At 39.3% G+C, this 16,112-nt stretch overlaps 1 protein-coding gene across 1 annotated transcript in view; it reads right to left on the bottom strand.

Annotated features, from left to right (window-relative positions):
- TFAP2D (transcription factor AP-2 delta) overlaps positions 1-16,112 on the bottom strand; it is a 45,578-nt gene that overhangs the window by 21,881 nt on the left and 7,585 nt on the right. Inside the window, exons 3-4 of the mRNA XM_058801520.1 lie at positions 10,230-10,395; positions 7,419-7,537 (exon numbers count right to left, since the gene is read on the bottom strand). Of these exons, the coding sequence (XP_058657503.1) occupies positions 7,419-7,537; positions 10,230-10,395 (285 nt within the window). The remainder of the gene's footprint in view (positions 1-7,418; positions 7,538-10,229; positions 10,396-16,112) is intronic.

The following is a 16,112-nucleotide window of genomic DNA, read 5'->3' as shown; positions in this document are numbered from 1 at the left end:
AGTTAGCTTTGCCTGGTGGGAAATAGGCATTTCCAGATGACACTTGCTCTCATCTCATTGCAGAAAGAAGAAATAGGTCAGCTACCAGAAGTGTATGTTGAAGCACATCTGCATGAGTGAATAACAGAGATGTGCTCCAGAATAGTTTTGGAGTTCAGGGGTTGTAGATTTTTCACTTTTCTTTTTTTTCAGAGTTGTGTGCTTGATTGCCATCAGAAGTGGCATTGGACTTTGGCTCTTTGAAGTTCAAAAGGCTGAAGCTGCCAGGAGGGATACAGGACATGCAGCTCCTCACTTTGAGAATATCTGCAGTGGAATTCATCAGATTAAATGTCAATATTGATGTCTGACTTAATACTTTCAAGTCAATGGAGACAAAGTAGCACTTGAAGCATGTATCATCCTGTACTAGAGTAGAAGACAAAAGAGAATCAGAGGAATTATGGAAACTCTAGATTAGAACTCGGGAAATCACCTTCTGCTGACAGCATCGCCTTAGATGACGTTATTCAAGGCTTTTTCAAGTCTAGTCTTGAATGTTTCCAGCTATGGAAATTCCACAGATGTTCTGAGCAACATAATAAAATGTTAATTATTAATTTAACTTCATTTAAACATTAAATTAAATCATGAAACCCAGAAGTGCTGATTTCTGCCTGTTTACTATGATCTGACATGAGAAGGTGCAACTGCAGTGAAGGTGGGGAGATGAATCCCATTCTCAGCCAGGCTTGGTTAAGCCAAGGAAGAGGAGAAGTTCCATGGAAACAGTGGTCCTGTGCCAGGGACAGTATGAGGAGCAAGAAACTGCATGCATTGACCTCTACTTGAACTCCATTCTCCCTCTTTTGAGATATTATTGTCTCCCTTTCTACCACTGGAGCTTTTCATGGAAAAAGACCTTTTGATTCCACAAGAAAATGCTTTACTGGGTGTTTATCTGCCCCAGTTTAATCAGGAACTGACAAAATCCATGCACCACTCTCAGGCAATCTGTTTGCTGATACCAGCCAGCTACAACCTCTGCAGCTGTAACTGACTTTACAGCAAAAATTGAAGATTTGAGTCAAAATCATCTGCTTTCTCTGGATTTGTTTTAAACATGATTTTTCAGTATTCCTAAAAAGAATGAAGACATTAACAAGCAATCAGCATCTCTGAGCTGAAAGGAGAAACAGTTTCCACTTAGTTTGCAGCTTCTAGAAAAGTAAAATAATTTCCAGTGGAAGCAAAATGTGTTTCAGTGATAAGATAACAGAGGATCAGAATGAATAGGCATACAGTTGACTGATTGCTTTGTATTTCAAACCTCTATCCCAGGCTTCTTCACGGGTGAGAAAGGGTAAAAATTTAAGCCATAGATTTTACATTTCTGTAGAGTAGTTTCAAAATGTCTGTTTCAGATATGCTTTTATTCTTCCTTAAATAAAGACTTACAGAGTAAACTTATTTCAGAAGAGCACCAGGGCTTTCTTTTCAACAAAATTCTGTTAAAATACTTTGTAGGTTTATCTTCATTACAGCATGGAAAGAAAATAAAAATCAAACCCTTTGAAGCTGTCATCAGGTGCAATTGCAATTTTCTAGACAGCTTCATCATGGTCCCAGTCAGTCCCAGTAACAGTACAAGGAATGTAGACAGCAAAGAATTTAAACATTTAGCCATTGCAAAAGTGTTGGTTTCTTCAGGAGAGCAGAGCTTTTTGTGTTGAAATGTTTGCATTCATTCAACATGATCAAAAATTAAATGACTGAAATGCGAATGTTTCCACTTACTGCTAGAAAAAGAGGGAATGAAAATGTGAATTGTCATTTAAATTTGTATTTATAAAGATGGTTTATATTATTTTCTAGAGCTGAGAAAATGATACTAAACTGTTCTGATAATCTGAGAAAATTATTCAAAGGTATAAAACCTGTCTGGACCTGGGATTGTGACTGTGATATAAAACCATTTGAACAAAAAGAAAAAAAATTACTTATCTCTTCTTGAATATAGATTGGTGAAAATGTAGAGACAAATGTAATTACTGTTTTTAATGAAGTAATAATTAAAATAATTTAAATTAAAATTGAAAATATTTTTCTGGAAATGGAAAGCTCACATATACTAAAAATGCATGTCAGAGCTATGCATATTTATTCATATAAGCATGCATATGGTATAAGGAGCAGGCATCCTGAATTCTAACTACAAATTCTAATTTAAAAAACAATGTTAAAATTTGGACTTCAGAACACTCTGCAGAGCATAATTTCTCCTATCTCATTGTTAAGCAAAAATGTAATTTCAAACCAGGACCAAATGATGATTTGATGCTTAGAAGTGTACTGTGATATACATTTTTTTTTATGAATAGATATCCTTTTGATTACTGTACAGTAGGATTAATTCTGCTTGGTGGGGGAAAGTAGTTTATACAAAATGTCATAGAATATGTTCTTTCTTTTTCTACAGCATAATTCAGACAAACATTTACTTTGGGAGAAAATGTGTAAATGCTGGAAATGTGGATGAACTGACCATTTTTCTTTTACCTTAGATTTCCCATCTTCTGCCTAGTTGTTATTTACCTCATTATGGGAATCACGATAAAGGTAAAAACAACTAAAACCCCTGACTCTTATAGTTACTTACCTTGTTTCAATCTAAATTCAACCCAAAATCCTAATCCTAAAAACCTAAAATCCAATTTCCCCATGTTGGAAATGTGGATGAACTGATCTTTTTCTTTGACCTTAGATTTCCCATCTTCTGCCTAGTTGCTATTTACCGCACAGTAGGAATCATGATAAAGGTAGAAACAACTAAAACCCCTTAGTATTATAGTTACTTGCCTTGTTTCAATGTAAATTCAACCTAAAATCCTAATCCTAAAAATCTAAACTCCAATTTCCCCATGTGGAAATGTGGATGAACCGACCTTTTCTCTTTTACCTTAGATTTCCCATCTTCTGCCTAGTTGTTATTTACCTCATTATAGGAATCACAATAAAGGTAGAAACCACCAAACCCTCTGACCTTGTTTCAATCTAAATTCAACCTAAAAACCTAAAATCCAATTTCCCCGTGTGGAAATGTGGATGAACCAACCTTTTGTCTTTCACCTTAGATTTCCCATCTTCTGCCTATTTGTTATTTACCTCACAGTAGGAATAATGATAAAGGTAGAAACAAGTAAAATGCCTTACTGTTATAGTTACTTGCCTTGTTTCCATCTAGATTCAACCAAAAAACCTAGGATCCAATTTCCCCGTGTGGAAATGTGGATGAACCGACCTTTTTTGTTTGTGAACCGACCTTAGATTTCCCATCTGCTGCCTAGTTGTTATTTACCTCACAATAGGAATCACGATAAAGGTAGAAACAACTAAAACATCTTACTATTACATTACTTGCCTTGTTTCAATGTAAATTCAACCTAAAATCCTAATCCTAAAAACCTAAAATCCAATTTCCCCATGTTGGAAATGTGGATGAATTGATCTTTTTCTTTTACCTTAGATTTCTCATCTTCTGCCTCGTTGCTATTTACTGCACACTAGGAATCACGATAAAGGTAGAAACAACTAAAACCCCTTACTATTAGAGTTACTTGTCTTGTTACAATCTAAATTCAACTAAAATCCAATTTCTCTGAGTGTGACACCTCCAGGTCTTTCCTCCTGCCGAGATAAAGAGAAATGCTGGGAATCTTGGTCTCTCCTTAAGCCCAGCCCTGCATCTCCTGGCTCTCCTCTGTTTGACAATTGACCAGCGAGCTTTGCACGATGGAAAAGGGACAGGTGCTGGAGCAGAATGGGCAGGGACAGCTTGGAGAGCCTCGGTGGGGAGAGCAGCACCTTGAAAGGTTTCTGTGGGCAGGTGCAGGAGCAGAGTGAGGGTCCCCCGGGGCCAGCAGGAGTGAGAGCTGCTCCGGTGAGGAGTGAAGGCAGGAGCTGTGTCCCCAGGAGAGGGACACTCGGCATCTGAGCCTCCCACTCTCCTCAGCTGAGCCTCCTCCGGATGCTCTACCCGGCAGAAATGTTACTCAGGGGGAGGAGGGACAGGCGGGAGGTGGAAGGAAAGTTTATTCTATTTGTAGGGTGAGAAGGGAGGAGGAACAAGTGGAAGGATGTTTAAACAAAGGCTGGTGGGGGAGAAGTGTGATAGTTGAGAGCACGATGAAAAAAGAAGCCACTGACCTATTTTTCTCAAGAGTTTTGGTCCCCAAATGATGAATGCCATTAATTCTCTGTGTGGGAAATATAGTGTCTTAATCAGGTTTGACAGAAAAACAAACTCTAGAATTTTTTATTAGTTTTTCTTCTTTTTTTTTATGTAATCTGATGGCTTAAAAATCATTCATGCACTGCTTTAACCTGCATCTGCAATCATACTTATGCCTTGTTAAGTGACCCGTTCAAACAGAAGGGGACACATCCCCTCTTTTCACATCCTTCATTGCTTCCGCTGGAGAAACTTTTGACTCTTTTGAGCCCACAGTAAAGCTTAGCCTTGGAAATACTAGTATTTGTCGGAGAAGACTTTATTTTACAGCAAATGTGTAGGAATTTTCCTTTTGGAACTCCTAAGAGAAATGACCTTTCCCTCAATCTAGTCCAGGCACTAGAGGGCATCCCTCGCCTGCAGGTTGCACGGTGATGTGTCCCCAAATTGCTCAGGAGAGCCCTGCAACACTGATTTCACCCTCCCTCTCTGCCTTTTCACTCCTTGTACTGATTTATGTGCATGACAAAGAGAACAGAACTGATCTGTCAAACAATTCTTATTTTGGTCCCTAACAAAGACTCTAAAGATGTGACCTGATCCAGGCAGCAGTAAGCATCCTGCAGTAGAGCAGAACTCTAAAGAGAAAAAAACTTTGCATAAAACAAGAGGCCACAGAATACTTTTCATAAAATCTGGACCTTCATGTGGCAGCCAAAGCCTAGAAATAAATTTCAGTTCCTCCTTGAGTTTTGCAGACTCCCCAAAACTCAATGATTTCAGTACGTTTTAGAGGAAGAGAAGCATGAGTCATGACAGAGATTTTTGACTTGGTTTTTGTCAATAAACACAATAATGCAACTAATTTTGCCATATCTTGTATCACATAGATATTCAAGAGGTTAAGCATGCTTTTACCTTAAAGAGATATTAAAACCTCAATATATTGAAGACTGTGAGGACTTTTAGTAATAATAAATTTAGAACCATCCATCTAAAGAAGTCAAGAGTGACACAATCCTGGGTTCTTATGAGAGGTACACAGAGTGTACCTGATATTTTAGAGATTTATTAAAACTAACAAATTATAATTATTATTTCCATTTCTGTATTGCTATCACACAGAAAAAGCTTGTGTTGCCTTCTCTCTGGACTCCCTAACCCACAGAACAAGCCTATGTCCTTCCATTTCTGCCTCCTCCAGCAGCAGGAATCATTGAAGGATGGTTTTACTTGAAGAAATTGTGCTGTAAGTTAGTTGCACCTGGAAGGAATATCTGCATGTCCAAAGTGAGAGCAGCTTATACCTCCAAGAATTCAATGAGCACCTCCAAGTTTGACCCAGAATTGGTTACACACACAGGAAATGAGCTTCATTTAATTTTCTGTTGTAATGGTAACATGGTAGTGCCATTGCCAAAAATTCCACGGGATAAAATTCACAATTAGCATATCCAGGCAAAAAGGTCTCTGCCAAAGTGAGCTCAGGCACATCAGTATTTGTGTTTAGGACTCACAGAAAGGTAAGGCAAAACAAGGCAAGTCCAAGAACAGAAGCAACACCACAGGTTTGATAGCAGGTTTGCTACAGGCTTTGAATAAAGGCAGGGAGGTGGCACAGCTCCATTCCTGGGAAGCAGGAGTCTAACCCTGACTTAGAGGAAAGGTTCTCAGCCATCAGCCCCAGGCCAGCAGTCGTCAGACAGGTGCCTTCCTCCCTCTCAGTCTCTTCTGATGAATGAATAGCCGGTCACATAGAATACCAGAGCAATGGAATGGTCTAGGTTGGAAAAAACCTTAAAGATAACCCAGATCCACACCCTGCCATGGGCAGGGACAGTTTCCACCACCCCAGGCTGCTCCAAGCCCTGTCCAGCCTGGCCTTGGACACTTCCAGGGATCCAGGGGCAGCCACAGCTTCTCTGGGCACCCTGTGCCAGGGCCTCACCACCCTCACAGGGAACAATTTCTTCCTGATTTCAGCTTAAAGCCACCGTTCTGTTTACTGATAAAACCCAGCTGTGTTTATTCTGCCCTGACCCGAGATGCCTGAAGGTGGGAACAGCCCTTGCTCCTCTAACTTGGTACCTTTTCTAAGACTGTAACTCCATGAGAGCTTCCAATTGCAAGCAGGTGTGATATGGACACACCTGTGCTTCAGAGCAGCCCCACTGAACTTCCCTGTGCTCAGTGACCCCTGAAAATCTCATCCCTTGTCATAGATACTGAAAATCATCAGTGTTGAGGATTCAATGCTATTTCTGCCTTGAAGAGTCTCCATCCTTTGGGATAATAAAAAACTCACAAAGTCCTGAGCAAGCTCTTCTAATTGACCCTGCTTTGAGCAGGAGGATTGGCCTGGGAGATCACCAGAGGAGTCTTCCAGCCTCAATCCTTCTGTAATTCTGTAATTCTGTGGTAATAAGTGCTGAGACCTCAGCCCACTTGCCTAGATCTCTATGGCCCTTTCAGGCTACGACTGTAGAAGGTATTGACCTTTAGGATGAGCTGAGTTCTCTCAGCATCAAGGAGGAGGGATCTGAAATTCCCAGAGCTGCAACTCACAGCCAAACAACAAACTGGGTACTTAGTGGATTCACCCAGAACAGAGGAGATGCAGGTAGAGTTTCTTCCCTTTGCCTGAGGGGTTTGAACCTGCATCTCCCAGCTGAAGGTTTGAAGAACCTGGCAGTATTTGGTGAATGATATTTAAACAACAAATAAAGGCCAAGAAGGTATCTCCTGAGCCTGTCTAGATATTATCTGAAAACAGATTTCATTCATTTATGTGTGTGGGGAAAAGGCTTGTCTAAATATTATGCTTTCTTATGGGAGACAAAAAAAAATCATCACATTTTTGGACCAGCTCCAGGAAATTCATAAGTTTAAAAAAAAAGATAAGGAGGATAAACAAACCTACTTACAGAGTTAGTATAAGACATTCATCTCTCTCACAAAAACACTCAGAACATCGATTTGTAAGCACAAATCAATGCTGAGGAAACTGCAGAACCAAGACACTTGCTGGGAGCCAAGATATCTCAGAGTAAACTTCCATTCTGCAACTCACTCTTTCTATGGCTTTAGGCAAGTCAGGTCTCTTTATACAAAATACAGATTATGGAATTTAACCCAATGGCTGAAATAGTTGCATGCCATGAAACATTTTAATGATGGTAATATTATATTGCAATATTAGAGACCCTACCTTCTACCAGGGAAGTCAGGAGTGTGACATTTGCTGCTTTTCTTCTTCCTGCAGGCAAATTTAGTCCAAGTCTGTCTAATTTTTCTCTCAAGCAGCGTCCTCCGTTCTTGGATTTTGCTCTGTCATGAGAGAACAGCAGGAAAGAGAGATATTTGTCATTATTCTGCACCTTTCCCCCATGTTAATATAAACCTAGAAATTGTGCACACTTCATTGACAAATATGTAGGGTAATGCCTTCAGTGGTGACATCCACGGGAAATATTTCAGAGCTGTATTCTTAATTTCCTGCGTACTCCAGGTGATTCTTTAACACCATCTCTTTGGCAGAGTTAGAGATTTTAATGCCTGTCATGGGGGCATCAGATCTTCAGGCAGTTTCCACCTAGTGGAGCCCAGTGTCCTGATCTGGGCATGGCACCTGGGGTTTCAGTGACTAAATCTAAATATTGACAGTGCAAACACTTACACCTGATTTAGCCAAGCCAGGCTCCAAAGACAAATTAGACACAAACATGACCTTCTAGAATTAGATTAAACTGATATCCACAATGAGTGAACTTTACTCATCTTTGGCTATTAAAGGAAGCCAGATAGATACTTAGATGTAGATGTCTATGTGGAAACCAGCTCTAACTATCCCATTATAATTTATGTAGAGACCTGGGTATTTGGAAATGTTGTCTGCAAAGCCCAAAACTCACAAGTAAGAAGGCCAAGACAAGAGGAAATGCTGAAGCTAAAATCTCAGCCATCATTGGTTATCTGTGCCCCATTGCCAAACACCTGTATCCCATTGTTCTCACAAAATGGGTCCTGGGGTGTCCCAGCTACTTTTCTGTAGAGTTTGAGTCATTTCAGACAAATCCACTAATGCAGCAGATGTAGGTTCAAATTCTTCCTCAGCCTGAGGGAATTTAAACCTGTGTCTTTCAAACAGATGCAGCAGTCAGCTGACAGCAAACAACTAATGTTAAAATGCTTCAACAATGAATAAACCAGTGACTGGAACCCCGATATCTCCCATCCCAAATGAATGACCTGTCCTTTAATTAGATAAGAGTCTACACCTTTGTTTTTTGTACAAGAAATTCGTAATTAACCCCAAATGAGACTGAGGGGTCCATAGCATAGAAAAAGTAATTACTGAGTAGCAAAAATAATTAACTAAATATTTTGAGATTCATGTCCAAGTTCCAACAGGCAGAAGAGGAAACCAAAAACAGAGTATCACCATTTGGATGTCTGCTTTTATCCATTAAAAAATAACAAAACTTTGGCCACATTGTTTGTCAGGAAATATCTTCTGAAAAGAATTTTTTCTTTATTCAGAAGAACACTTTACTCCCAAAGCAAGCTATTTGGGAAGATAGGTAACCAGTGACTGCTGACAGGATGCAGAAACAAGCCTTCAAGGTCTCAGGCAAACAATCAATGAGATTTTGTTTTCCTACATCTTTCCTGGTCAAATACAGAGTATGTATTTGAGATTCCTACCTTGAGCCTGTTCCCCAGCTGTGAAACCCTCAGTGACAAACTGACCAAATCTCTTCCATTGCTCTCTCTGATTCATAAAACGGAATCAGCACATCCAAAGTGCAGACAGGGAGGAGTCCCTAGTTTTTGCAAACTCCTGAACCATGCCAAGGGTTAATTTGGGAGAGGAGATATTTAGTCTGGGTCAAAAACCTGTGGGGATCATTCAAACATTTTAATAACAGAGGAGAGAAGTGAGCCCCCACATTCAAGTCGATGCCCTTGAATCCATAATAGCTTGCACTGTATTGATGAAATCTGCAGCACGAGTATTTAAATGAGAATTAGCTGAAGGTTTCTCCAGGATGAAACAAACAGAGGGAAAATTTTTGGTGAATGTAGATTTTGGATTCCAATGCCCTTAGAGGCAGTTGAATGGGACTCACGCCTTGAAAACAATTTATAGTCTACAGTCATTATTGTCCAAGATGCGTCAAGACAGCTCTGGAGTGCCTGCATGTCTCAGGCTGGTTAAAATGACTTTCAGCAAAAGCAGGAGGATCAGTGTGGCCCTCAGTGCCAGCAGTGAAATAGCCCGTGACTTTCCAGCTAGTTTTGATCAAAGGGTGTTCAGGCAGCTGATGCCATCTGAGCTGACGCCTCAGGGACGCCGTGACTTAGATATGCCTGGCTGAATTACAGTTGCCTCCTGGTTTTCCTCTTGCAGTGTGAGGCACAGTCTGCCCCTTTCCTTCTTTCTGCTCCTGCTCTCTGCAGGTGTCTGCTCTGGTCAGTGAAGGGTCAGAGGCAAAACTTTACCTAAGTCTTCACTTCTCCCCTAATATCTCACAATGAAAAAAGTAAAAGCAGGTTATTCTATCTTTTTTGTGCTCAAAAAACCATGCAAATAAAGGAAGAAAAAGGCATCTCTACATCTCAGTTTTTTATTTTTTTGTTGAGGGAGGGCTGTAACTATTGCAAAACTATTTTCTTTGAGATTGTTTCTCAGCACGAATTTAGATTTATAGGTCTGGTGAAATTTTCCACACAGTGAATTTTCTCTTTTTCTGTTTGCTCAAAACAAGTCAAAGCAATATCTATCCACATCTGATGAATAACTGAAGAGAGGCCAAAAAAATCAGTTTTATGAAAAATGTAAACTTGCTAATTTACTGAAAATTCCCCAGTGTTCCCTCCTGATCCATCCCCTTCTGTTCACCTCAAGTGCAACCACTATCCAAGTAGGGGAAAAGAACAAAACCTATCTGTTGAAAATAAATAAAATTAAAGCAATTACTGCATTGTCTAGGAGTTGTTATCCTCACCGTCAACTTACCTTCTCAAAATACCTCCGAGGAGGGAGGCATTGAGGCATTCTGGTGGTGAGAGGCGCCTCTTCACCTCTGCAATGGTCACTTTGTACTTGGAAGTGGAGCTGAGCAGGGACAAGCGACCAGGGACGGAGCAGAACAGGTCAGTGGGGTTCACAACACAGGTGCCACCTTCAAAAAAAGGAAATGTGAGGGAAAGCTCCTCTTCTGTGTTTTGGCAAACTCGACTATGAAGAACAATTCCGTGCTTCTCTTGTGGTTGATTTGGTTTGGGTTTGGTTTTTCTTAGGGTGTGTGTGGTTTGGCTTTCTGTAATATTATTGTTCTGAGAAAAATGAATGGGCTGGAATTTCAGTGTGGGAACAGTGAATTATTAGTTCTCATAAGCTTTACCGTCAAAACACCTTGTTATGGTTATTTGACATAGTTTGATTTCATGCTCTGAAAAAATTACCTATTATCACTAAGGTCTCTCCAATCTAGTATAACTTTAAAAAGATTGAACCCTCACTCACAATTTTAAAAAAACACAGTTTGTGAAAATATTAGGATGCTGGTTCTAATGAGAAATGTTAAATTTAACTCTCATAGCAGTATCTAGGATTACAAAGATGCAAGAACACCATGGATGTGCAGTGATTTGCAGCAAGAACAGCTTTCCACACCTTTGAACTCATAAATTCCTTCCAAAGTTAGGTCAAATCCTCAGCTGATATTAACGATTGAAATCTATTGAGCTACATCAGTTTATCTCAGGTTAGCTCTGCAATTGTTTATTTCTTGAGAGTGGCAATTACTTGGCCTGGGTCTAAAACTGCTGAATGATCACCAAATCTTTCAGTCAAGACTGTGATCAATAACTCCTCAGGCAAAACTGAGCTTTTAACTTAAAGTTAGTGTGAGAGAGAGAAAGAGAGAAAACTTTCTCTTCAACTGATCCAAGACAGTAGAACAAACTCCTGGGGAAAAAAAAGAAATAATCTTAAGGACTAACACATATTTTATCACCAAGCAAAAAACACTTTTCTTTGACCTGCCTTCTCCAACCTGACTACAACAAAAAAATTCTGTGGAAGAAATAAACCTTACCACTGCATGCACTATTATTCCCTGAGGGAAAGATGAGAAAAAGAAGAATAAGCTGCATATGACAGTGGTACAAAATATCATAAAATTCAATGCACTACTAGAAGGAGTTCAGATTGTTTATATGAGGATGATGATATGAAGACCTTCTTAGTGTAGAATGGATCTGTGCTCATCACTCATGCTTAAAGGAGGCATACTGTATCTTTCAAAATACCCTGATAGTTTCTTTTTTCCTATGAACATTTTAATTTTTTTTAACTACAAAAGCTCACTTTGTTGCACTTAAAAATTTTAGCTTCTAACCAAAATTCTATAATGAGAATAGAATAGAATAGAATAGAATAGAATAGAATAGAATAGAATAGAATAGAATGACAATTAAAAGGTCCCTTTAGGTAAGATCCTACGCCTTTATCAACTTACACATGCAGCCCTCTCGAAATTAAGGTGACTCTGTTCCACTTCTCACAGAGACAGACTGAAGGATGAACCTTCATTAAATGCAGACTATTGCTTGCTTACATAAGGCAAACAGAATTTCTTTCCAAATATTTCAGCTCTTGAAGGTATATTTAAACATTTGTGCTGACAGCAACACCAGAAAAGAACATCTCTTGGTATCAATCCCAGATGGGTGAGATCCTGACTCAGTGCAGCAGGGTATTTTATGACTTCTAATTATGTTCCAGGGCAGATATTAGTGTCCACTTTTTAGACAGGATATAGAGACAATTCATGCATCACCAAAATATAGGCACATCAAGGGCACTGATGCACATTTTTACACAGCTCAAAGCTACGATTAATGAGCTCGTGTGCTCAAACACAGAAATCTGGCGCCACACGCCTGAAATAATTTTGGGTCTGTGTTGTTTTGGTGTGTTTGGGTTTTCTTTGGTAGATTTTCTTTTCCTTTTTTTTTTCCAGAAACCTGTAAATATTTTCAAGCAACGTTTTCCAACTTCTGGTCTGTCAGGTACATTTGTGAAGAGCGTTAACACAGAGTAGATCTGTTTGTTTGGCATCTGCCACACAATGCACATACACACGTGTATATATATATACGTGTCAAGAAAACAGTAGCACTGTCTACATATTTATTTACTTCAATGAGTCTCTAGATTTTATAATGAGTGAGACTGTACTGAAATCAGTGTCATATTAAAGTTCATCTCCTTGCCAGGTTAAGCCAGTATGTGCACCCTTTATGCCAGATAAATAATTGTTCCTTTAATCCAAAAACCTGTTACCCTGCAGCTGCTCCTACACTAACAAGAATTTACTGGAAGACTTCTTATTACTATTTAGTAGAAAGTTGCTTACAGGCTGAAATATTTTAAAATATCATGCCCAAGCAACATTATCTAAACCAAAGCAATTCCAGGTGAGCCAGGTATGGGTTAAAAATAAAAGAACTCAGCAAGTCTAGATCATTTACTTTCCAGAAACATGGGGAACAAGTTGCAAATTACAAGAAGGTAAAATCTATTGCATATAATTATTTCACTCAATTAATTATTCATTGACACATCAACAGAGAGCAGTGTGGTGCTTTCTAGATGAAGATATATCTTTGTCACAAGCTGTGTGCATTTTTGAAGGCATGAATTTCCTACCAAAAACACCACCTTGGAGAGGAGATGGATGAAGACCTGGCCTTTGCACCAGGGCTTAATTCTGATTTACCAGGATATTTACCACCTTTCTGTGGTAAACAGAAAAAAGGCATAGAGGGCTGCTGAGAAGAGAGGAGAAAGGAGAAGGGCAGCCACACAGGAAGATTAAGGATTAGGTTTCTTGTCAAACACAAGCTTCAGAGTATTCCTTCCCTCCTTCTGATTGTGTGTTAGAGTGATTTTGCAAAGCAGCTTAACAGGAAGACCACAAGATATGTTTTTAAGGTGAACTAAACAGCAGTGGCAACAAGCAGCTTTTTTTCCTGTCAACACAATGCCACTGGAGGTGCTGCTGGAAAAGTCAATCCTTGCTTAATTGTTGACCCAATCTTGTCATAACAGAGTACTTGAGAGGTGGGATGCTAAGATACCAGCAGAAGAAGCAGAAATAATGCCTCAAAACCAGAGTGGAAATAATGCTTTTCGTGAGTCTAGTGATTTAGCCTGGAGATCCCTATTACTCTCAGCAGTTTTTGCTGAATTTGGAAATCTTTGCAGACTGACTTCTGGTGCCAGGACACATTAGACCCCCTCAGCTCATCAAATTAAGAGCCCCACATGCAGGAACAACAAAGAAATCTGCCCACAAATTTCTTTTTGCCACCCAAAGTGTGCCTAAAGAAGCTGTGGGCCTTGCACCCTGGCTCATCATCCATGGTATTCATCCTATGGCAAAGCCAGAAAATGGAAAAGGAGAGCAGGCAGACAGTGAGATAACTGGTGGGATTGTCCAGCTGCTTGCCTCAGCAATTTTGTGCTCTGAGTTCCACATGAAATGGGCCTGTGAGTGTTAAGATTCTTTTTAGGACAACTGTTTATTCCCATAGGGAAGTGATTATGTGGTCTGATTTGAGTTCGTCTGTTGCCATAAGGTACTACTTTGGAAATGACTGTAAATTGTGATGGTTGTGCTCTTACAGCCAGAGGTCTGGAAACAGAGGCAGGACAAGATTTAGGCAAAGGGAGAAATATAATTTATATTGCAACTGATAGATCAGGGGGAAAAAAAGAAAAGAAGGAAGATTTTAGGTATTAATCCCTTATTTAAAGCTTCTCTCTCATCCAGCTCTATTCTATTACTTCTTTATTCATGACAGAGTTTTAGTCTCTGATCTGTCATCTTCATGTTGATTTCAAGAAATGCAATTTGTTTTCGCAATAAACACAAGATAATAATGGGTGGGAAAGAGAGAAGCTTTGTGCAGCTGACCTCATCTAGGTGAGACATCAAGGGTCCAAAACTACTGTGTGCTGAATCCCCAGATCACCTCAAGAGAACATGTATAACCTGATGTAGTTAAAGATGTTCCTGCTCATTGCAAAGGGTTGGACAAGATGACCTTTAAGGGTCTCTTCCAACACAAAATATTCTATGATTCTAATCTATGATTATTTTCAAGTGTCCTGAGAGAGGGGAATGACAAAAGACTAAGTTAGTTTTTATTAGTTTACTTTGGGGGCCCAATCCTTTTCCTTCTGACTGACTGGTTCATGCTCCACACAGGTTCCCCCTTCATGAGAACTGTGCTTTTGCTTTGTCTCCCAAGCCTAGAACAAGCAAAAGTTAGACTATGTGGCACTGGAAAACGTATTCAGAGCAAACATGGGGAGAGCATTTTCCCTCTCTCATCCCTGTCTCCACATCAAATAGCACACGTGGGTACAAGACACCAGCACAAGTGATGATGGGTTGTGCAGATGACAGCAGGGAGAACAGAGCCCTGCTCAAACCCACCCATCTTGTCAGCACAATGAAAATCCCAATAACACACGTGGAGAGGGAGCTGGCTCTGTTTTGGTTGCAGGTTCCCTTTGTACAGATGAAGAGAACAATGGGATGGCTGGAGTGTGGTGGTTTATTCTGATTTAGTTACTCAGGCACCTGCAGAAATGTGAGGTTCCCTTACACCATCATAGTAAAATATTTGTGCATCCTTTAATTAATAAAATCAACATTCTGGAATATTTTTATACTTTTCATAGGCAATGTTTTGGGTTTTTTTTCAGGAATAACAGAGACAAATGTCCATCAATGTCACTAGGTCGTTTTTACACTTTAAATACAATTTTTTTCTAAAATATATGTCTATAATTTTGTGCATCCTTACACTCTTCAAGGCCATCTTTTATTTGTTAATTGTAACAGCCACAATATGATGAGTGTTTCATATTCATTCAATACAACTTAGTACCTCTCTCCAAGACATTCACCTGTAAATGTCATGCACCTATGTAAGGAAACATCATAATACACTGGTGACAACACTGCAGAAGTGCTGTTTATTTTGTTTTTCAGGATATAGACATTTGTGTACTTGTGTACATTATTAAGTATAAGCACACCTGAATGTCAACAGATTGATCTTATATAAAATATTAATAGCATGCTATGCTTTTTATTAGTCTATTATTTATATCTACAGGTGCTGTTTGTGGGATCCTCCAGTTTATAGTGTATTTTCTGCCCTGTGCTGAAATTCTGGCAAGTTTAGAGTACGTTAGGAAATAAAGACATTAGAATCTGTCTCTCCTTAGCTTTATTCCCTTATCATGTAGCAAATGTAAGCAAGCAGTCATCAGTACAGATTTTGACAGTACTGTTTAATCCCATTTTCAGTTCCAAAAGGTCTATAAGCAATTTAAGATGTTCTCCAAATTATCCTCACATGACCCAGTCATTAACATCAGCAGCTAAATATTCAAAACTCTAAAACCAATCTACATTTGTCAGGAAAAATAGGAAGTACTGCAATTTTTTGGGGTTTTTCCCCAGTTATTCTTTTAGTTTCATTTAAGTTAACAAATTTTTCATTGCATTGGTAGCCACATAAAACCAGGTCATGCCACGAAGACAAAAAATTCCGAGATGTCCCTCACTACAACATTCACGCCAAGCAAACAAAGACATGCCTGCATGAACAGCACATGAGGAATTTTTAAATATAAACCAAAAGATTCAGTAAGATTGAGGGCATCACTAGCAGTTTGTAAGACCAGCCTCTTACCTACACCACCTACACAAAAATCCTTTGGTTTTTAAGGATATTAAGAACTGTAAGAGTTTTAAGTGTAACAAGGTTTAAAAAAGAGCTTGGGAGAAGCAAGGTGGAAAACAGAGTAATA

The sequence above is a fragment of the Ammospiza caudacuta genome, chromosome 3 (genome assembly GCF_027887145.1).
Source record: "Ammospiza caudacuta isolate bAmmCau1 chromosome 3, bAmmCau1.pri, whole genome shotgun sequence".
Taxonomy (NCBI): domain Eukaryota; kingdom Metazoa; phylum Chordata; class Aves; order Passeriformes; family Passerellidae; genus Ammospiza; species Ammospiza caudacuta.
The sequence above is the reverse complement of the archived record's forward strand: the minus strand, read 5'-3'. Positions and strand labels throughout refer to the sequence as shown.